The sequence below is a fragment of the Mustela lutreola genome, chromosome 3 (assembly GCF_030435805.1).
Source record: "Mustela lutreola isolate mMusLut2 chromosome 3, mMusLut2.pri, whole genome shotgun sequence".
Lineage (NCBI taxonomy): Eukaryota > Metazoa > Chordata > Mammalia > Carnivora > Mustelidae > Mustela > Mustela lutreola.
In genome coordinates, this window is record NC_081292.1 from 185,504,807 (window position 1) to 185,520,636 (window position 15,830).

At 43.0% G+C, this 15,830-nt stretch overlaps 1 protein-coding gene across 12 annotated transcripts in view; it reads left to right on the forward strand.

Annotated features, from left to right (window-relative positions):
* Positions 1 to 1,772: 1,772 nt before the first annotated feature.
* The window catches only part of FN1 (fibronectin 1), a 66,216-nt gene continuing 52,158 nt past the window's right edge, over positions 1,773 to 15,830 (forward strand). For 6 of the 12 annotated variants that reach the window (XM_059168111.1, XM_059168117.1, XM_059168113.1 and 3 more), the window contains exons 1-10: positions 1,903 to 2,197; positions 3,185 to 3,313; positions 4,221 to 4,358; positions 5,732 to 5,863; positions 7,027 to 7,164; positions 9,312 to 9,470; positions 11,593 to 11,784; positions 12,576 to 12,755; positions 13,361 to 13,537; positions 14,641 to 14,793. In XM_059168111.1, the coding sequence (XP_059024094.1) occupies positions 2,050 to 2,197; positions 3,185 to 3,313; positions 4,221 to 4,358; positions 5,732 to 5,863; positions 7,027 to 7,164; positions 9,312 to 9,470; positions 11,593 to 11,784; positions 12,576 to 12,755; positions 13,361 to 13,537; positions 14,641 to 14,793 (1,546 nt within the window). In that variant the 5' untranslated portion in view covers positions 1,903 to 2,049. Of the gene's footprint in view, positions 2,198 to 3,184; positions 3,314 to 4,220; positions 4,359 to 5,731; positions 5,864 to 7,026; positions 7,165 to 9,311; positions 9,471 to 11,592; positions 11,785 to 12,575; positions 12,756 to 13,360; positions 13,538 to 14,640; positions 14,794 to 15,830 lie in introns of all 12 variants that reach the window. The other 6 variants (XM_059168121.1, XM_059168119.1, XM_059168112.1 and 3 more) reach the window with 5 other exon arrangements.

The following is a 15,830-nucleotide window of genomic DNA, read 5'->3' on the forward strand; positions in this document are numbered from 1 at the left end:
CTAAATTTGGGGAAATCCATGGCACTCTCTCAACTTGAAATGTTGGTCACAGATTACTCATGAAGTTATTTTATACTATTTGTTAGAAACTTATATTTGCTGTGGGTTTTTTTTTCCCCTCCGTGCATTGATAAAAACAAATGTTATTTTGTGTCTTTGATGTGTTGGCCATTTTGTAGACCATAGAGTTCTTTACCCTGTGGCAGTTACTGGAGGTGGAACTTTTGGAGAAAACAAGTACATGCAGAAAAATAAACATTTTGCCAGCAGCTTTCATAGGTTCTCAAAGGAAACAAGAGGTCTGTACCACTAACATAACTGGAAGGCAGAGCTTTGAGTTGGGGTCTCGTGGGAGTTGCGGAAGAAAATTGTGGAGTCCTCATCTTGAAGATCTTTTTAAAGTGTGACTTGTGTTTGTCTGAAAACAGACTGATGTGATGAGTTGCTAAAATGTTCTGAGTCTGCTCAGATTCCCTTTCAACCCCCTGCATTTAGAGAGAAAGAGGGAGAAACCTTAAATGGGAACTTTCCACATTCTTGGAATACAAAACAATGGAAGTATTTAAAAAAAAAAAAAAAAAAAAGAAAGAAAGAAAAAGAAAATTGGCAGCAGAGGCTGAGGAAGGGCATTGTGATGAAACTGATGTCTACCAAATGAAAATGCCACATAAAAGCAAGGAAGGGACTATGGGGTGCTCGCTTCGGCAGCACATATACTTAAATTGGAAGAGACTATGGGAAGGAAGGCTGTACATGGTCTTTTCTTAGCTTTTAGTGAGTCACCAAGATCTCTGCTTTGTGTGTCACGGGAATGGTGACCGTGGGCAACGACATGAAGACCTTTCTCTCTCTACGGCCGGCCCAACTTCCCAGGTTTCAGATCGTCCACGACTGATCGCGCTTTGAGTGGCAACAGGCAGCCCATCCCGAGGACAGTCTCCTGCACATTTTAAAAAGCAAACTGCTGCTTTGTCCCTCCAAAAAGAAAACCAGTTCTTTGAATTTCCCCCCAGATCCTCCAAGCAGAACTTAGTAGAAGCTCATTAAAGAGACTTAGTAGAAGCTCATGAAAAAAAAAAAAATCGCTTTCTTCCCTGTTCCCCAACTAGCCCTTCCTCAGAGCCGGGGAGGTACAGTGTTCAGCAGGGGAGAGGTCTGGAACGGGAAGCTGTGAAGGCAAAGAAAGTGAGTCCCAAGTCCGTGCACATTAGACCAAAGAAAGGGAGCCGGAGGAGAGCCAGCCCCGCCCTGGGACTGCGAAGTCTACATTCCTACAGCTGCAAGGTGGTGGCTACTTTATGGTTTTTCCTCCCCCCCAAAAACCACTCCAGTGTGCAGACTTTCCCCCCACCCCCAGAGGTGACGCAATTCCTCAACTGCCCTAGTCCCCAGTAAAAAAGGAAAGGAAAGGAAAACCGGGGTGGGGGGGGGTGTGCGGGGGTCCTGCAAACCCCTTCGCGTCGCACAACTCCAGCCCCTCCCTTTCCTCCCAGTCCACCCCTTTGCAGCCGCTTCCCATCCCTCCCCCTCAGCCCCAAGAAAGTTTGACGACCGCAAAGGAAACCGAAAAAAAGTTCTCCAGCCCCAATCCTGGCGGGCGATCAGCATCTCTTTTGTTCGCAGCGAACCCACAGTCCCCCTGACGTCACCCGGAGCCCGGGCCAATCCGCGCGCGGTCGGCGGCGGCGGCGGCGGCCCGAGGGTGGGGGGAGCCGGGCCGTCCCTCCTCCGCGGCGCCCGGGGCCTCGCGGGGGGCGGGAGGGGACCGTCCCATATAAACCCCGGCGCTCGGGACTGCGCCGCCCGCGCCGGCTGCGCTCTGCAGGGGGAAGAGAGGGAGCCCCAGGCGCGAGCGCGGGAGAGGGGACCGGCACCAGAACTTCCCTCGTCCTCTTCCCCTCTGTCCCTCCAGTCGTCCCCTTCCCCGTCCCCTGGCCCCCGCTTTCTTGGGGGCATCCACTCGCGTCTTCCCGCAGGTTGCAAAGGGAGCCAAACTTGGTGGCAACTTGCCTTCTGGTGAGGGTGTCTCTTCCCGCACCGCGTCTCAAGATGCTCAGGGGTCCGGGGCCCCGGCTGCTGCTGCTGGCCGTCCTGTCCCTGGGGACAGCGGTGCCCCCCACCGGAGCCTCGAAGAGCAAGAGGCAGGCTCAGCAAATCGTTCAGCCCCAGAGCCCCGTGGCTGTCAGCCAGAGCAAGCGTGAGTACTGACCGCGGGCTGAAACCGGCTGTCGCGGGGATGGGACCCGAGGCCACCCAAAGTTGGGCTGAAGTTCTGAGCGCGCGCGTGTGCGGCGCGTGTGCACGCCTTAATGAGGGCGACCGGCTCAGGACACAAAAGGCTCGTGGCTGGAGCAGGCTAGTTTGGAGAGCCTTAGAATAAACGCAGGCATTGGAGGACAGGGGTTTTGCGATGTCCCGCGGCGCCCTTGTCAACTCCGCTTATTCAAGTCGTCCTCCTATGCATTCATCCAAGCTTACTTTAAAGAGGGAAGTGATGTATGCCTTCAGACTTTCCATTTGGGATTAGTGCGGCTCTTAAGTCTCGGCTTTTCTTTGTTACTAAACCATTGGCTATTTTTTTTTTTTTTTTAAATGGGGGTGGGAGGAGGGTGGCTCCATAGCTCTGTGGTTCCTAACTAACTTGAAGAGTTGTAATTGGTTCACAGTGCCTTGGGGCCCTTCGGGATACTTCTCCAAGAACTGAGATCGGAATTCCTCTTCCAGTTTTGCAAAGACACACCCTCCCTTAGCCTTGGCTAAAGGAAACTGCTTAAAGTCCGTTTTGATTTATTGCGCCCCCCCCTCCCCCCGCCCAAAGCATTGAAGGTCCTTGCATATTTTTAAAAGTAATCCAGGTATCTGCTTTTCAAAATGTTTCTGTTCCTTTGATGGAGACCCTTGGCCCGATGGAAATGATATCATTGTAAATAACATTTATCTAAGTTAAAAGAAAATAAAGAAAGGAATACCTAAATATCTGTGTGTACAAATTATGGTTAACTCTTTAGATAGCTAATTTCTATATATTTTCGTGGAGTACTCTTTTTAATTCTGATGTTCTCATGATTAAGTTATTTTTCTAGGGTTGTTGCTTAATCTCATCAGTTTAGTTGTGCACGAAAATTCCATACTTTGGAAAAAGAAGATGCAGATGTAATTATTTTTTTTCTTCAATCATTTATAGCTGGTTGTTACGACAATGGAAAACACTATCAGATAAATCAACAGTGGGAGCGGACCTACCTGGGAAATGCCTTGGTTTGTACCTGTTATGGAGGGAGCCGAGGCTTTAACTGCGAGAGCAAACCTGAACGTAAGTGGTGGGAGCCTGGCAGTTAGTATCTTTGAATATATGGAGAACTGGTGCCTGATAATTAAACTTAGCATTGGTTATAAATTTTCCCAATAGAATTATCTGTCGTTTCCTCTTTAAAAACTGTTAGTAAGTTCTCCTATTTGCCTTCTGCATGTCGCTTCTACCTTTACATCAAAAGAACCAGTGTGTCCCAAAGTAGTTCCGAGTCTTCTTTTTGTTTTATTGTCCTAAAACCATTGAAGAGAAAAGGACAAATTTTGTGTTCTCCTCCAAAAAAATTGCTTATAAAATTTTAATTTATTAGAAAGGAATTTCAGAGCTTAAACTGTAAGATTATGGGCCAGGAAAACTCTTTGGGCACTAAACTGTGAAGTGATTTGTCAGCTGCAAAGAAAACCACTAACCACTTACTTCAAAGTGCCTGTTCTTTTAGGACCATTGTTCTGTTTCTCTTGTAATGACAGCACCTCCTCCAGAGAAGCCCTGATGAGGCTAGAATGGAAATAGTAGCATTAAGAAATGACAGTACCTGGTGGACGGTGGGGCTCTTCAGATTGTTTGCTTTTCATGTGGACCTCGGTTTGACCATCTGAGTCAGAGATCAGAATCTGAAACCTTCCTTCACAGTCTAGCCAGTCCTAAAGTAGGTTTTTTTCCTAAGGTCCTGAGAATCCTTTACAATAGAAATTCACTTACCAAAAAAGTGGAAAACTGGTCAAAATTCGAAAGCTGAGCTTTGCTAAAGCCTGGGGTAGAATCCAGATCTCCCGTTTAAGTTTGTTACATACTTGGTTGTACCATGCTACCCAGAACGGAAGACTGTGAGTGTTTCTTTGAAGGGATTAGTGGGATAGAAAAGCTTTTCCGGACTTGAGGCTCTCATGGACTTCCCTTGTCTCCTCAGCTGAAGAGACTTGCTTTGACAAGTACACAGGGAACACCTACCGAGTGGGGGACACTTACGAGCGACCTAAGGACTCCATGATCTGGGACTGTACCTGTATTGGAGCCGGGCGAGGGCGAATAAGCTGCACCATTGCAAGTAAGAAAGACATCGTGTGAGCTGATGCCAAGATAGCGTATATGTGACTTTCTCCATCGCCTTTGCTGTCACTTTCTGTTATGCATGACTGGTTTATGCCCAGGGGACCAGTTGCTCTTCTGTGGTCACCCACCTGGTCCCTGTGCTTCTGGAGGATGGTTCTGTGCACAGGGGGAAGCAGTCTGTATGGAGTTAGGAGTACCAAGGGAATCTCTGGAGTTCCATTTCAGTAAGAAATGTTCCGAGGAGTTGTCCGTTTTATATTACCTCGTTTAAATATAAATTTATATTTATATTACATTATTTATAATCAAGCCAGACTGATTAAGTGATTATGTGCAGTGATTAGGAAGATGGTCTGGAAGAGTGAATTAGCCATTCCGTGGTCGTCTCTTGCTTGTGAGTGAGAGACCTGTTGCCGTCTCATGGATATAGTCTGGTTTCTTTGAAACCTATAGTTTTTACCCAGGAAGCTAATCTCTCTGTCCTCAGGGGAAATATGGAATGATTAGCCTACTAGTGTTTCCAAGGACCTTTGGGCACTGTGCTGACTCTCATCAATTCTAGTTTAGTCAAGGCAACTTTCCACTGTGATTCACTGTATTACCAGTGACCCTATGAACAAAGCATTTCGTTTGTTTAATCCAGCCTTTAAGTGTAAGTTACTTGAAAGGCTTCTGTCCAAAAGAACAAAGCAGTCCCTTGTGAACAGACCCAATCAGCTTTTCCCATATTTAACATTAGGGTTTATTCAAGTGTGTTGGCAGGCTGAAGAGTCCGTGGTCCATAGTGTTTGTAGTCTTGTGGGCATTCAGCCTTTGGATGTGCCACTGTGTTAAACAGCTTAGAAGAGTACCCAGATGTCCTTACCTGGGAGGTAGACATCTGTTTGATATCCTCCAATATGACATTTTTAACCTCTGGTAAAATATGGGCTCTCCCACTCCAGAAGGCTGGAAAGCTATGCCCAATGTGAGGTGGCCTTTTCATTCAGTCAGGCTCACCCTGCTGTGACTGTGGAGAGGGGGTCCCTGCCAGCTTTTCTTTCCTGCTGCTTTAGGACCCAATTTTCTGTGATCTCTCTGAGGAACCAGGATGTATAACCTCTTGCTTTGCCATTCAGTTTTCTGTGTGATTTCCCATCGTGCTTAAACAAGACATTTAATTGAATGACCCAAAATGACCAGCCCTATTAACTTTTCCCCTGCCTCTGATGGGAAGGCTGTCCTCTGTGTGCTCACTTTGTCTAACCCAAGTACCTGCTTAGCACATGGGGTGGAACATGAGATCTTTCCTTTCTTTCTTTCTTTCTTTTTTTTTTTTTTTAATATTCTCTGTCTCTGTTTCTAACATTTGCTTTTTGTTTTGAACAGACCGTTGCCACGAAGGGGGTCAGTCCTACAAGATTGGGGACACCTGGAGAAGACCGCATGAGACTGGTGGTTACATGCTGGAGTGTGTGTGTCTTGGCAACGGGAAGGGAGAATGGACCTGCAAGCCCATAGGTGTGTGTCTCTGAGAGATGAGTGAGACGTGGGGAGGCACAGTCACGGTGCTGGGTCAACCCAAAGCCACGTGGCCACAAGATCCGGATTCCAATTCAAAAAAGAATGAAATGGAAATTTTCAAATACTGAAATAGTTTATAATCCTAAAGGATTAGGATTCTTCATAGTCCTGAAGTCCTGGAGGAATCAGATCAGAAAGTACTAAGCATTGATGGAAGTCTTAATTTTGTTTCAAAAGCACAAGATAGAATTGAAAGATTTAGGAAAAAGTCATTTCTTTTGTCTGATACCTGGTCTCAGATTTCCCCTTGGTCAAGATGTAAATTATTTGAAAGGAAAAACAATATATATATATATATTTATCTGAGAGAGAGAGTATGTGTGAGAACTGGTGTTGGGAAAAAGGGCAGAGGGAGAGGCAAACTCCCCACTGAGCAGGAAGCCTGTTGTAGGACTTGATCCCAGGACCCTGGGATCATGATCTAAGCTCAAGGCAGATGCTTAATCGACTGAGCCACCCAAGAGCCCGCAGTGGTGCTTTTGACATATTGCTCTCTTGGAACATGCTGGACCGAAACAGTGCTGTGTGTTCTCTGTCACACCTTAGGGATTTTTTTCTTCACAATGAAAATTTTTGAGCTGCTTTAACCTCAGTGTTCAGTTGGATTCTATAAACACAAATCTGAGTTTCTGTCTATAACTTGTACTGTGTTTACTTCTTGTTCGTGAATTCAAAGGCTTTTATTTTGCTTTATGTTGTAGCTGTTTTTCCAGAAATCAAAGTTTCGACAGCTTTGTCTTGTTTTTTTACGCATTTATAATTAAGATTAGAATTGTGCAGTCTCCCTCAGACGAACATATACATGCATCGTTTGCGCCCCAGTAATGGTGTGAACAGTGGTCCTAGCTGAATGTACCCAGTCCATGTACTTATTAGGAGAACAGGAATTCTGCCTGCCGAGTTGGCTTGATCTTTCTTTCACTTTGGTTACTTACTGTGTGCTTAGTTACAGGGCGTGCCTTTCTTTTTGAACAGAGTACCACTTAAAAAAAAAATGCGGCTGGATTTTTGCTTACACGATACACTTTAAATTACAAGGAAACTGCACAGTTCAAAATAACTTTTTTTTTTTCCTGTTTTTCATCCAAATTTCCCTACAGCTGAGAAATGTTTTGATCACGCTGCTGGGACTTCCTACGTCGTTGGAGAGACCTGGGAAAAGCCATATCAAGGCTGGATGATGGTGGATTGTACTTGTCTGGGAGAAGGCAGTGGACGTATCACCTGTACTTCTAGAAGTATGTTTTAGCTCTTTATGCTCAAGATGAGGCCAGGTATTGTTTTCTGGATTCCTAGAGAGACTTGTAATGTGCTGTCACTTGGCACACACCTGATACACCAGCAGGTTTTTGTAACATTTGGACGTCAAGAAAAATCCACCATCAATTTATTCTGCTTCTTCAAAGAAAAGACCTTTAATAAGGTCTTAGGCTATCCGCTGCTAAGAAAGAACCCAAACATTCATTCAAAGGCCAAATGTGTTGTGGACTTGAAGATTAGTTGCAAATGTTTGATCTAAAGTATCACTGAGCTCTTTTCCAAGTATTAAGACCAAAGAAATAATTAAAATAACATGCAAAGACCTCTTTGGGTATGTTGATACTTTTGACAGAATGGGGCAAAGCTCTGAAGTCTTAGGTCTCCTTCTCTGTTTGAAACTTAAATAAGGCATATTCATTGACAAAACTGATAAAAATAAAAAGTACTTACAGGTTAAAATTATGTGACTACCTGGGGTTCAAGACAGTGTCTCTTACCCAAAACTTCGATATAGGCTTATTAGTGCCATAAAGAAGCTGGCTTCTGGTACCTCTTCTGTTCCTGCCAAGTTTGCCTCTGGGCCCATGTTGCTTTGGAGACCCAAGGCTCCTTTTTTGAACTTTCAAACCAGTAGCAACTATAGAATTTACTGAAGCAAAACAGCCATTAACAATTGGTGTTGCAAATAAATCCTAAATCAAATCTAAATACATTGAACCTATTTTCTTTATTGAGTTTAAAGTATTTATCTTAAAAAGTTCATCATCCAAATTTGAGTTCTTTGCTAATAAAAAAAGTAAGTCTTTCACAGAAAGTGATAATAATTCTGACAGAGTCTTTCCCAGAAACTTGCTGGCTCATTAGATCTTTTGCATTTAAAATGTTATTATGATCATCAGACTTTCAAGACCTTGGTGGCAATTACTCAAACCCTCATCTATTATTCAAAGCTCTTCTAATAACAAGTTTGAGAAAAGTTCCTCAAAGCAAATTCATTCATTCCATAAAATTTTGTGAGTCCCTACTGTGTATGAGACTGTATAGGACCACAAAACTGAACTGGACATTAGCCCAGCCTCCAAAGAGTACTTAGTAAGTCGGTCAGGGAGATGAGAAAGGCTTAGATGTATTCCTCTCCCACAAGGTCCAGTATTAAGGGCTTCAAGACGAATATTGAAAATGTGCTATGGGGGTTCAGTGAAGACCATCCTTCTAGTTGGGGATTTGGGGAAAAGCTGTAAGCAGCCATAATATTTTCATCCAGACCTCCCTTCTGGTGATAGATCAATGTGGGTGTGTATTTGTGTAGACTTACTTCAACCATCTAATTATTTTCTCTCATCCAGGGCAATGACTTTCTGATTCATACACAAATCAGATCCTTCCTTCTTTCACTGTAGCATATGGGCAAAACTGGATTATGACTGAAACCATCTATTTGCCAGATAATTGAACACATAGACTGATGGCAGTTTAGCTTTTACCATTCCACTGAGCAATTAAAAAAAAAAAACATTTTATTGATGATTTTAAGTAGGTGTGTTTTGAGAAAGGAGAGAAGAGAAATTTTAGTCAAAGGAGTGGTAGTCTCCTGAATTTTCTTACAAAGCAAATGAAGAAAGAGATGCTGTTATCTTTTTATAGCTTCTTTAGGGAATTGGGGGATACCTTTCGAAACCTAATTGCCTCTATTGTTTCTTAATTTCTAATGAGGGACCCCTTTCGAAAGGACAGTCATGTAGTAATCACCAGGAGAAAACAGGGAGAGCCTGGGAAGGAAAGAGAGGGGAAAAAAGAGAGCCAAAGAATGAATTTGATCAAAGGACCAATGTGAAAACAATTTTTTTTTAAATTAACAAATGAAAGACGACGAAAAAGTATTTTGGCAGACAGAGAAGTGAAACAAGACTAAATCATCCAAAATCACACATCTCCCTTTCTGCAGGAACAAATGGAATCCTGTGACACCAGGATTATGTATAAACATATCACCAAAATAGAACTCACCAAACTTTAAACCATGACCTTCTTTTGGGGTCTACCCTCCTGCCTCCCCGCCTACCCCCCCCACCTCTGCCTCCACTTGACCTGACTTGCATATTTAAATGCTTCCTTTCTGAAACAGACCGCTGCAATGATCAGGACACCAGGACATCCTACCGAATTGGAGATTCTTGGAGCAAGAAGGATAATCGGGGGAACCTTCTCCAGTGCATCTGCACGGGCAACGGCCGAGGGGAGTGGAAGTGCGAACGCCACGCGTCTGTGCAGACGACATCCACTGGTGAGGCGCAGAGCTAGCGGGGCCGGAAACAGGAAGTCATTTCAAAACGTATTTCTGCGAATCCATCATTCCTTTGACCTGCCATTTGAGGATGAGTTGCTGGGTTTCTGCTAAACATCTGAGTTCATTTACAGATGTTGGTTAAGACTTTGTTTAGTATCAGTTTTTAAATTTAAATAAAAATTAGAATAAACATCTTGGGAAGGTGGAAGCAGTTTTAGCCCTAAGAGTGTAAACGGACCTTTAAGGAAATGCTAATATTATAAAACCTACACAATTTCTATGGAGATATATACTCACCCATACACATTCCCATGCAGATGCATTTTTAATACCTAAAAGGGATTTTAATGGGAATGAAGGAGTTATGGTGAGTTACATGACTACATGATTCTTCTGCTAGGACAAGGGAAAGAAGTACATTTCTTCTTTTGCAAAATGGAATATATTTCCTTGTCCTGACATTCAGCTCTCTTTGCAGTGGAAACAATCCTTTATGTGTGGTTTCCATGCTCCAGCAGACTTTGTTGCATTCCATAAAATAATGCACAATCATTTTCTTCATGTATTGGCATTCACAATTTGAGAAATTCAGAGGATGCCTAGAGATGAGAATGAATGACACAATGTCTAAGCATTTAAAACAACAAAAAAAGAAGTTTTTATTACTTCTAGTGCAAGAATGAGATCTTTGCATTGTAGCTTGTTTTGTAAGAGTCTGAAGACAGAAATAGGACACTCGAGGGTGTGTACTTGCTACCATTCCTAATATGTTCTCATCAGGTTTTCACTACATAATATACTAGCCTTGTTGCTTAGCCCTTTATCAGTCAGTCATTTAGCTAAAAATATTTATTATTTATTTAGATTTTTCTCCTTTTGATGAGTTTTCATCTTGTTCTGAGCACTTCTGAAGGTGAACAAGATTAGATTTGATAGTCTCTTTGAGTTATTTGATTATTATCAGTGAAATTACTGTCATCCAAAGAAACAAACAAATACAAATATCAATCTCCTGAAATAGTTTGAGAGGGTAGTTGGGGTTTGAAGGGGTAAAGATTCAATAAATGTTGTCTATTTCTATTAATATTATGAATAGTGTACGGAAAAGTTTCTGTTATTCAAAAAGGTTGATAAACACTGGGATTAAAAAAATGTGGAACATCCTCCTGTAGGATCTTTACGTTGCCTTGCATTGTACCTCTTCAGTGGAGTATATTAATACAAATGCCATCTCCCCCATGGGTGTGGCGTTGGGACCAGTCATCTGTGCAGTGTCTTTGGGTTCTCATGTTGAGCAACACTTAGGTAGATGGTGAATTCAATCTACCCATTATCCTGGTGTCAGTTCTGACTCTTCTGCAGGCCTGGTCTTTGGAAGAACAGATTTCCAAAATCTTAAAAAAATCAACATATTCTGTTGTCTTACTCTGAAAGGAAAGCTATGTTAAGAGGATTGATTGGTTTTAGAAACACAACAAGCAAATTCCCAAATAATCTTGGGAGGAACAAAATGTGGAAGGAGGGGCAACTTCTAGAGAATTCTGGGGTATTCTCTGATGAGCTCAGAATTAAACAGATGACCATAGGTCTCATACAGAGTGGTAGGCACTTCTCACAAACAATACTGGGAAGAGAAATGTTCAGTGATATTGAACTTATGGGAGCTGCTAAGAGAGCAAGGGTGAGAAGAAGGTTGAGGCATGAAGACAGCACAGAGTACATGAGGGCTTGGGGAGATGAGGCATAGAGCAAAGAAGGAAGTGGAAGGAACTTGTGGTGGAGGATTATGAAGGAGAGCACCATGAGCTTCCCGGAGCGAGTGCGGAATTGTTGAGGGCATCTGCTCTGTTGACTGACAGGATAATGTCTGGGATTTAGAAATCCCAATAGCTCCAGATGAGCTGGAAGATGGAGACCATTTGGTGGACTCCTACAGATTATTTCCTAGGCTGAGTGTAGAAGCTAATGCAGAAAGGGAGGGGCATTTCTTTCCAGTTCCAGGTCAGTAACACCATGGATTTCAGAGTGATCTGTGTGGGACCCTGAGGATCCCAAGTCCAGAAGAGTTTATTTGTTTTCTCTTATCCGGGTTTTTAACTGCCTTTTCTCATGCTCCTAGGATCTGGCCCCTTCACAGATGTCCGAACGGCCATTTACCAGCCCCAGCCTCACCCCCAACCTGCTCCGTACGGCCACTGTGTCACAGACAGTGGTGTGGTTTACTCTGTGGGGATGCAGTGGCTGAAGACACAAGGAAATAAGCAAATGCTTTGCACTTGCCTGGGCAATGGAGTCAGCTGCCAAGAGACAGGTCTGCATTGACTTTTCAAAAAATAGTACTGATAACTTCTTATTACTTAATTTTTGAAAGGCAATACATTCATCTACCAAAAAAGAAAGAAAGAGAGAAAGAGAGAAACAGTAAAAACAAACCAGAAAAGCTTATAATCTTTCCACCCTGTGATAACAACCAGGGTTGGCATTTCATATATTTTCTTCTAATGTTTTTAATCTATGTAGTTTCTTTCCTGTAGTGGGAATTCAGCTGCTATGTATTATCTTTATTTGTCTAAAATGTTGTAACAAGAGGGTTGCCTTCTGAATAGCAAATCAACCATATTGTAAACTCTAAATCGCCAATTTCTGGAGCTTCGCAAGTGTAAACTTCCCTCAACAACCTAATGCATTGTCTCTGGGCTAGAACGTGGTAGCAATGATAATAGGAACGTTCAGGACACTTGACTTTTCCCTAGAAGAACCTCATGTGTTTATTAAGGCACCAACAGTGTCGTCTGTATCCCTCCAGTATACCTTAAGCAGCATTCTTAATGAACCTGTATTAATATACCTTTACAAATGGGGAAACTGAGGCATAACAGCCAAGGTGGCAACAAAGGACATGGGCAAAAGAACTCAGGCATCCCTCTAGGCACAAAGGTCAGGGTTCCTGAGTAACATGTTTTGGCTGACATTAACTAGGTGGTGATCTCTACTAGTAGCTTGAGGGCACACGCTCCGTCTCAATTAAGCTAGGAAGAAGCAGCTCCTGGTGAGACATAAATGCAGACTTATTTACCGAGAGCCTTTTGGTTATGCTTGTAGCCGTCACCCAGACTTACGGTGGCAATTCCAATGGGGAGCCTTGTGTCCTACCGTTCACCTACAACGGCAGAACATTCTACTCCTGCACCACGGAAGGGCGGCAGGACGGCCACCTGTGGTGCAGCACCACCTCCAATTATGAGCAAGACCAGAAATACTCCTTCTGTACAGACCACACCGGTGAGTCTCCCCAGGGGGAAACAGAGCAGTGAGAAAAAGCCATTTCTCCTATTTCCATTGGCCAGGCTTCCAGCCGTTCATCTTGAGGCTGCCGAAGAAGTAGTACTTTTGTTCCATTTGAACCCAAGAGACGTGAAGCTAACTTAGCCGCTGAAGACCCTTCCTGGTTCTCCAGTCCTCCTGGGAAATGACACCCAGTGGAAAGCCCTCCAGGTCAATTCTATTTGACCCAGTTGGGATTCTGATGTGATTAAAGATACAGTATATTAAAATCCATAGGCGATCCCACAGGGCTCAAGAATATACAGGATGGACGCCTTGGAGCCTCTGCTGCTCTTCTGGTTAAAACTGTTTTATTCCCAGCAACCATTTGATCTTTTCTCTTTGGGCTGGGAAAATGAGAAGGGATTCAAGTCTGTTTTGAAGGAAGAAGGAGGAATCGCTAAGGCAGCCTACAGCTCTGTGATCAGGCCTTCTTGATTCGGGGGGTGGATTCCCTGTGAATTAGCTCCAGAACCCCGGCTTGCTCGGAGCCTTCCTGTCCTTGCACCCCGCTGTGCTCCGCTGTAATGCTCGTCTTCCTATTTGTGTCCTCTTCTGGGCAGTTTTGGTTCAGACTCGAGGTGGGAACTCCAATGGTGCCTTGTGCCACTTCCCCTTCTTGTACAACAACCACAACTACACGGACTGTACTTCCGAGGGCAGGAGGGACAACATGAAGTGGTGTGGAACCACGCCCAACTACGACGCTGACCAGAAGTTTGGATTCTGCCCCATGGCTGGTAAGATGAAGCCCTTTAGGCATCCACTTACGTTGTAAGACAGAAGAAGAGTGTCCAGTTTACTCCCAGTTCGCCCATTCAGTCTTAATTTTCAGACAGCACAAAACTTCATGAGGTATACTTATATATCTGTGTAAGTGTATATATTATTACATAAATGGTATGTATATTATATATGTATAGTATATATAATATATATTTTATTTAGTATATATTTATTTATGTAATCATAAAATCCTTTTGATATAATTTAATATCCAAAATATATAAATAATTAAATACACTTTTTAAGACATCTGGAAATGCACATTTTTCACAAGTTTGTCATTTGTAAGGAACACATAGCTGAGTATCTTAACACATTTCATGTGTAACTGCTGTAGTCACAGTCCTACTATATTTACACCTAACCGTGGCTCAACTAGAATACATTCTCTCACTTATGAAATACCAAAATGGCCCAAACTCTATGTTTTCTGAAAAGTATGGGATCTTTTCTGGTTTCAAGAGGGATATAGTTGGTATGAATGGTGAAAGGGAAGCCAATACCAAAACCTCTTGTTTTCAAATCTCAAGAACCCCACAAGTTACATTTGATCGAGAACCCCACTTGCACTGTTATCAAGTGTCTGTATAAGGCACTGAAACTCAAGAACGCTACTTACACTCACTTTTATTTTTTCAACAAATAGATTGTTGGATTAAGAAGAAAACCATGCTTTCCCTTGCAATTCTCTACCCAAATACATAGTTTCCCTTTGGGATCGAATAAAGCAGAACTAGAAAAAGTTATGATGCAGTAAGTCAACATCAGTCTTCTAGAACATTGCAGACCCGTTGTGTGCATGTGTAGGTATTATCATGGTTTAACATGCCCTCACCTTTCCTGCAATTATTCCCCAAAACATACTTCACCTTTGGACTAGGTTTGCTCTCTTTAGGACTCAAAACTCTACACATACATGCCCACAGCAGCACTGAGACTTCTTTAAGGCACACCAGACTGCTTTCCAAGTGAGAGTTGTTAGGATAACCAAGCTAGACGGATAATAGTGTGTATGTTTTTAGGTCTTGTGATCATTTCTCCATCCATTTCCACACAGCGCACGAGGAAATCTGCACAACCAATGAAGGGGTCATGTATCGCATTGGAGATCAGTGGGACAAACAGCACGATATGGGTCACATGATGAGGTGCACATGCGTCGGGAATGGTCGTGGAGAATGGACTTGTGTTGCCTACTCCCAGCTCCGAGGTATGCTAGCTCATTGATGAGAACTTTTGAGAGGACCAAGTTTGTAGGGGAAAACTTGTACTTTACCAAAGTAGGAGAGGAAGTAGGCATTGCCATGCCATGAGTCTCCTGGACACCTTGAGCTTCTCATGTCAATAGCCAGTGGAGAAAAGCTGGCAAAGCAATTCTAAAATTCAGAGGCATTCCCAGGAGGTGAGTACTTACACTGAGCTGAGAAGATGACTCCAAAGGCTGGAACACAATCATCTGATCCTTTTAGCTTTTCATTAGGCTATTGGAGTCACATCTAGAAAAGATTGGATAATTTCTCTAAAGAAAAGAGACTTTGCTATTTTTTTGAAAAGATTTTATTTATTTATTTGAGAGAGAGAGAGAGAAAGAGTACGTGCACAAGTGGAGGGAGGGGCAGAAGTAAAGGAAGAAGATGCAGGGCTCGATCCCAGGACCCTGAGATCATGACTTGAGCTGAAGGCAGATGCTTAACGGACTGGGTCACCCAGGTGCCCTGAGACTCTGCTGTTCTGACATGAGACCTTTGTGAGTCCAAACTGAAGGTGACAGAAACTTACTTCTTTTGCTCAGAGCATTTTTTTCCCCTTTGGATCCTAGTATATAATAGAGATGATGATTTATTAAAGCCATTTTAGTACTTCTGTTTCTTTGACTTGAAAACTAAGATTTAGGTAGAACTCTGAGCTAATAAATAGTTCATGTAACTGGTATGTTGACATTGGCCTGAACTTGTTCTCCTTTTGTGAGTAACACACTCCAGTAATAATAATTCCATATGAGGTTGCCGAACTGAAAGGAACCCTAGAAAGACATATAGACTAACTTTTCACTTACCAGATGAAGAAGCTGAGAGACCTCAAGGGGAAAGTAATTTTTTCAGGATTTCTCAGAGAGTTAGGAACAGAGTTGCCCTAATTTTCTTTTTACTTTCACAAACGCCATAGATGTTATTCTATTTCCCATATCCAAGTATCTCCCCACCCCTGCTATTCCAAAGATCAGACCATCACACCATGTTGGGTGTT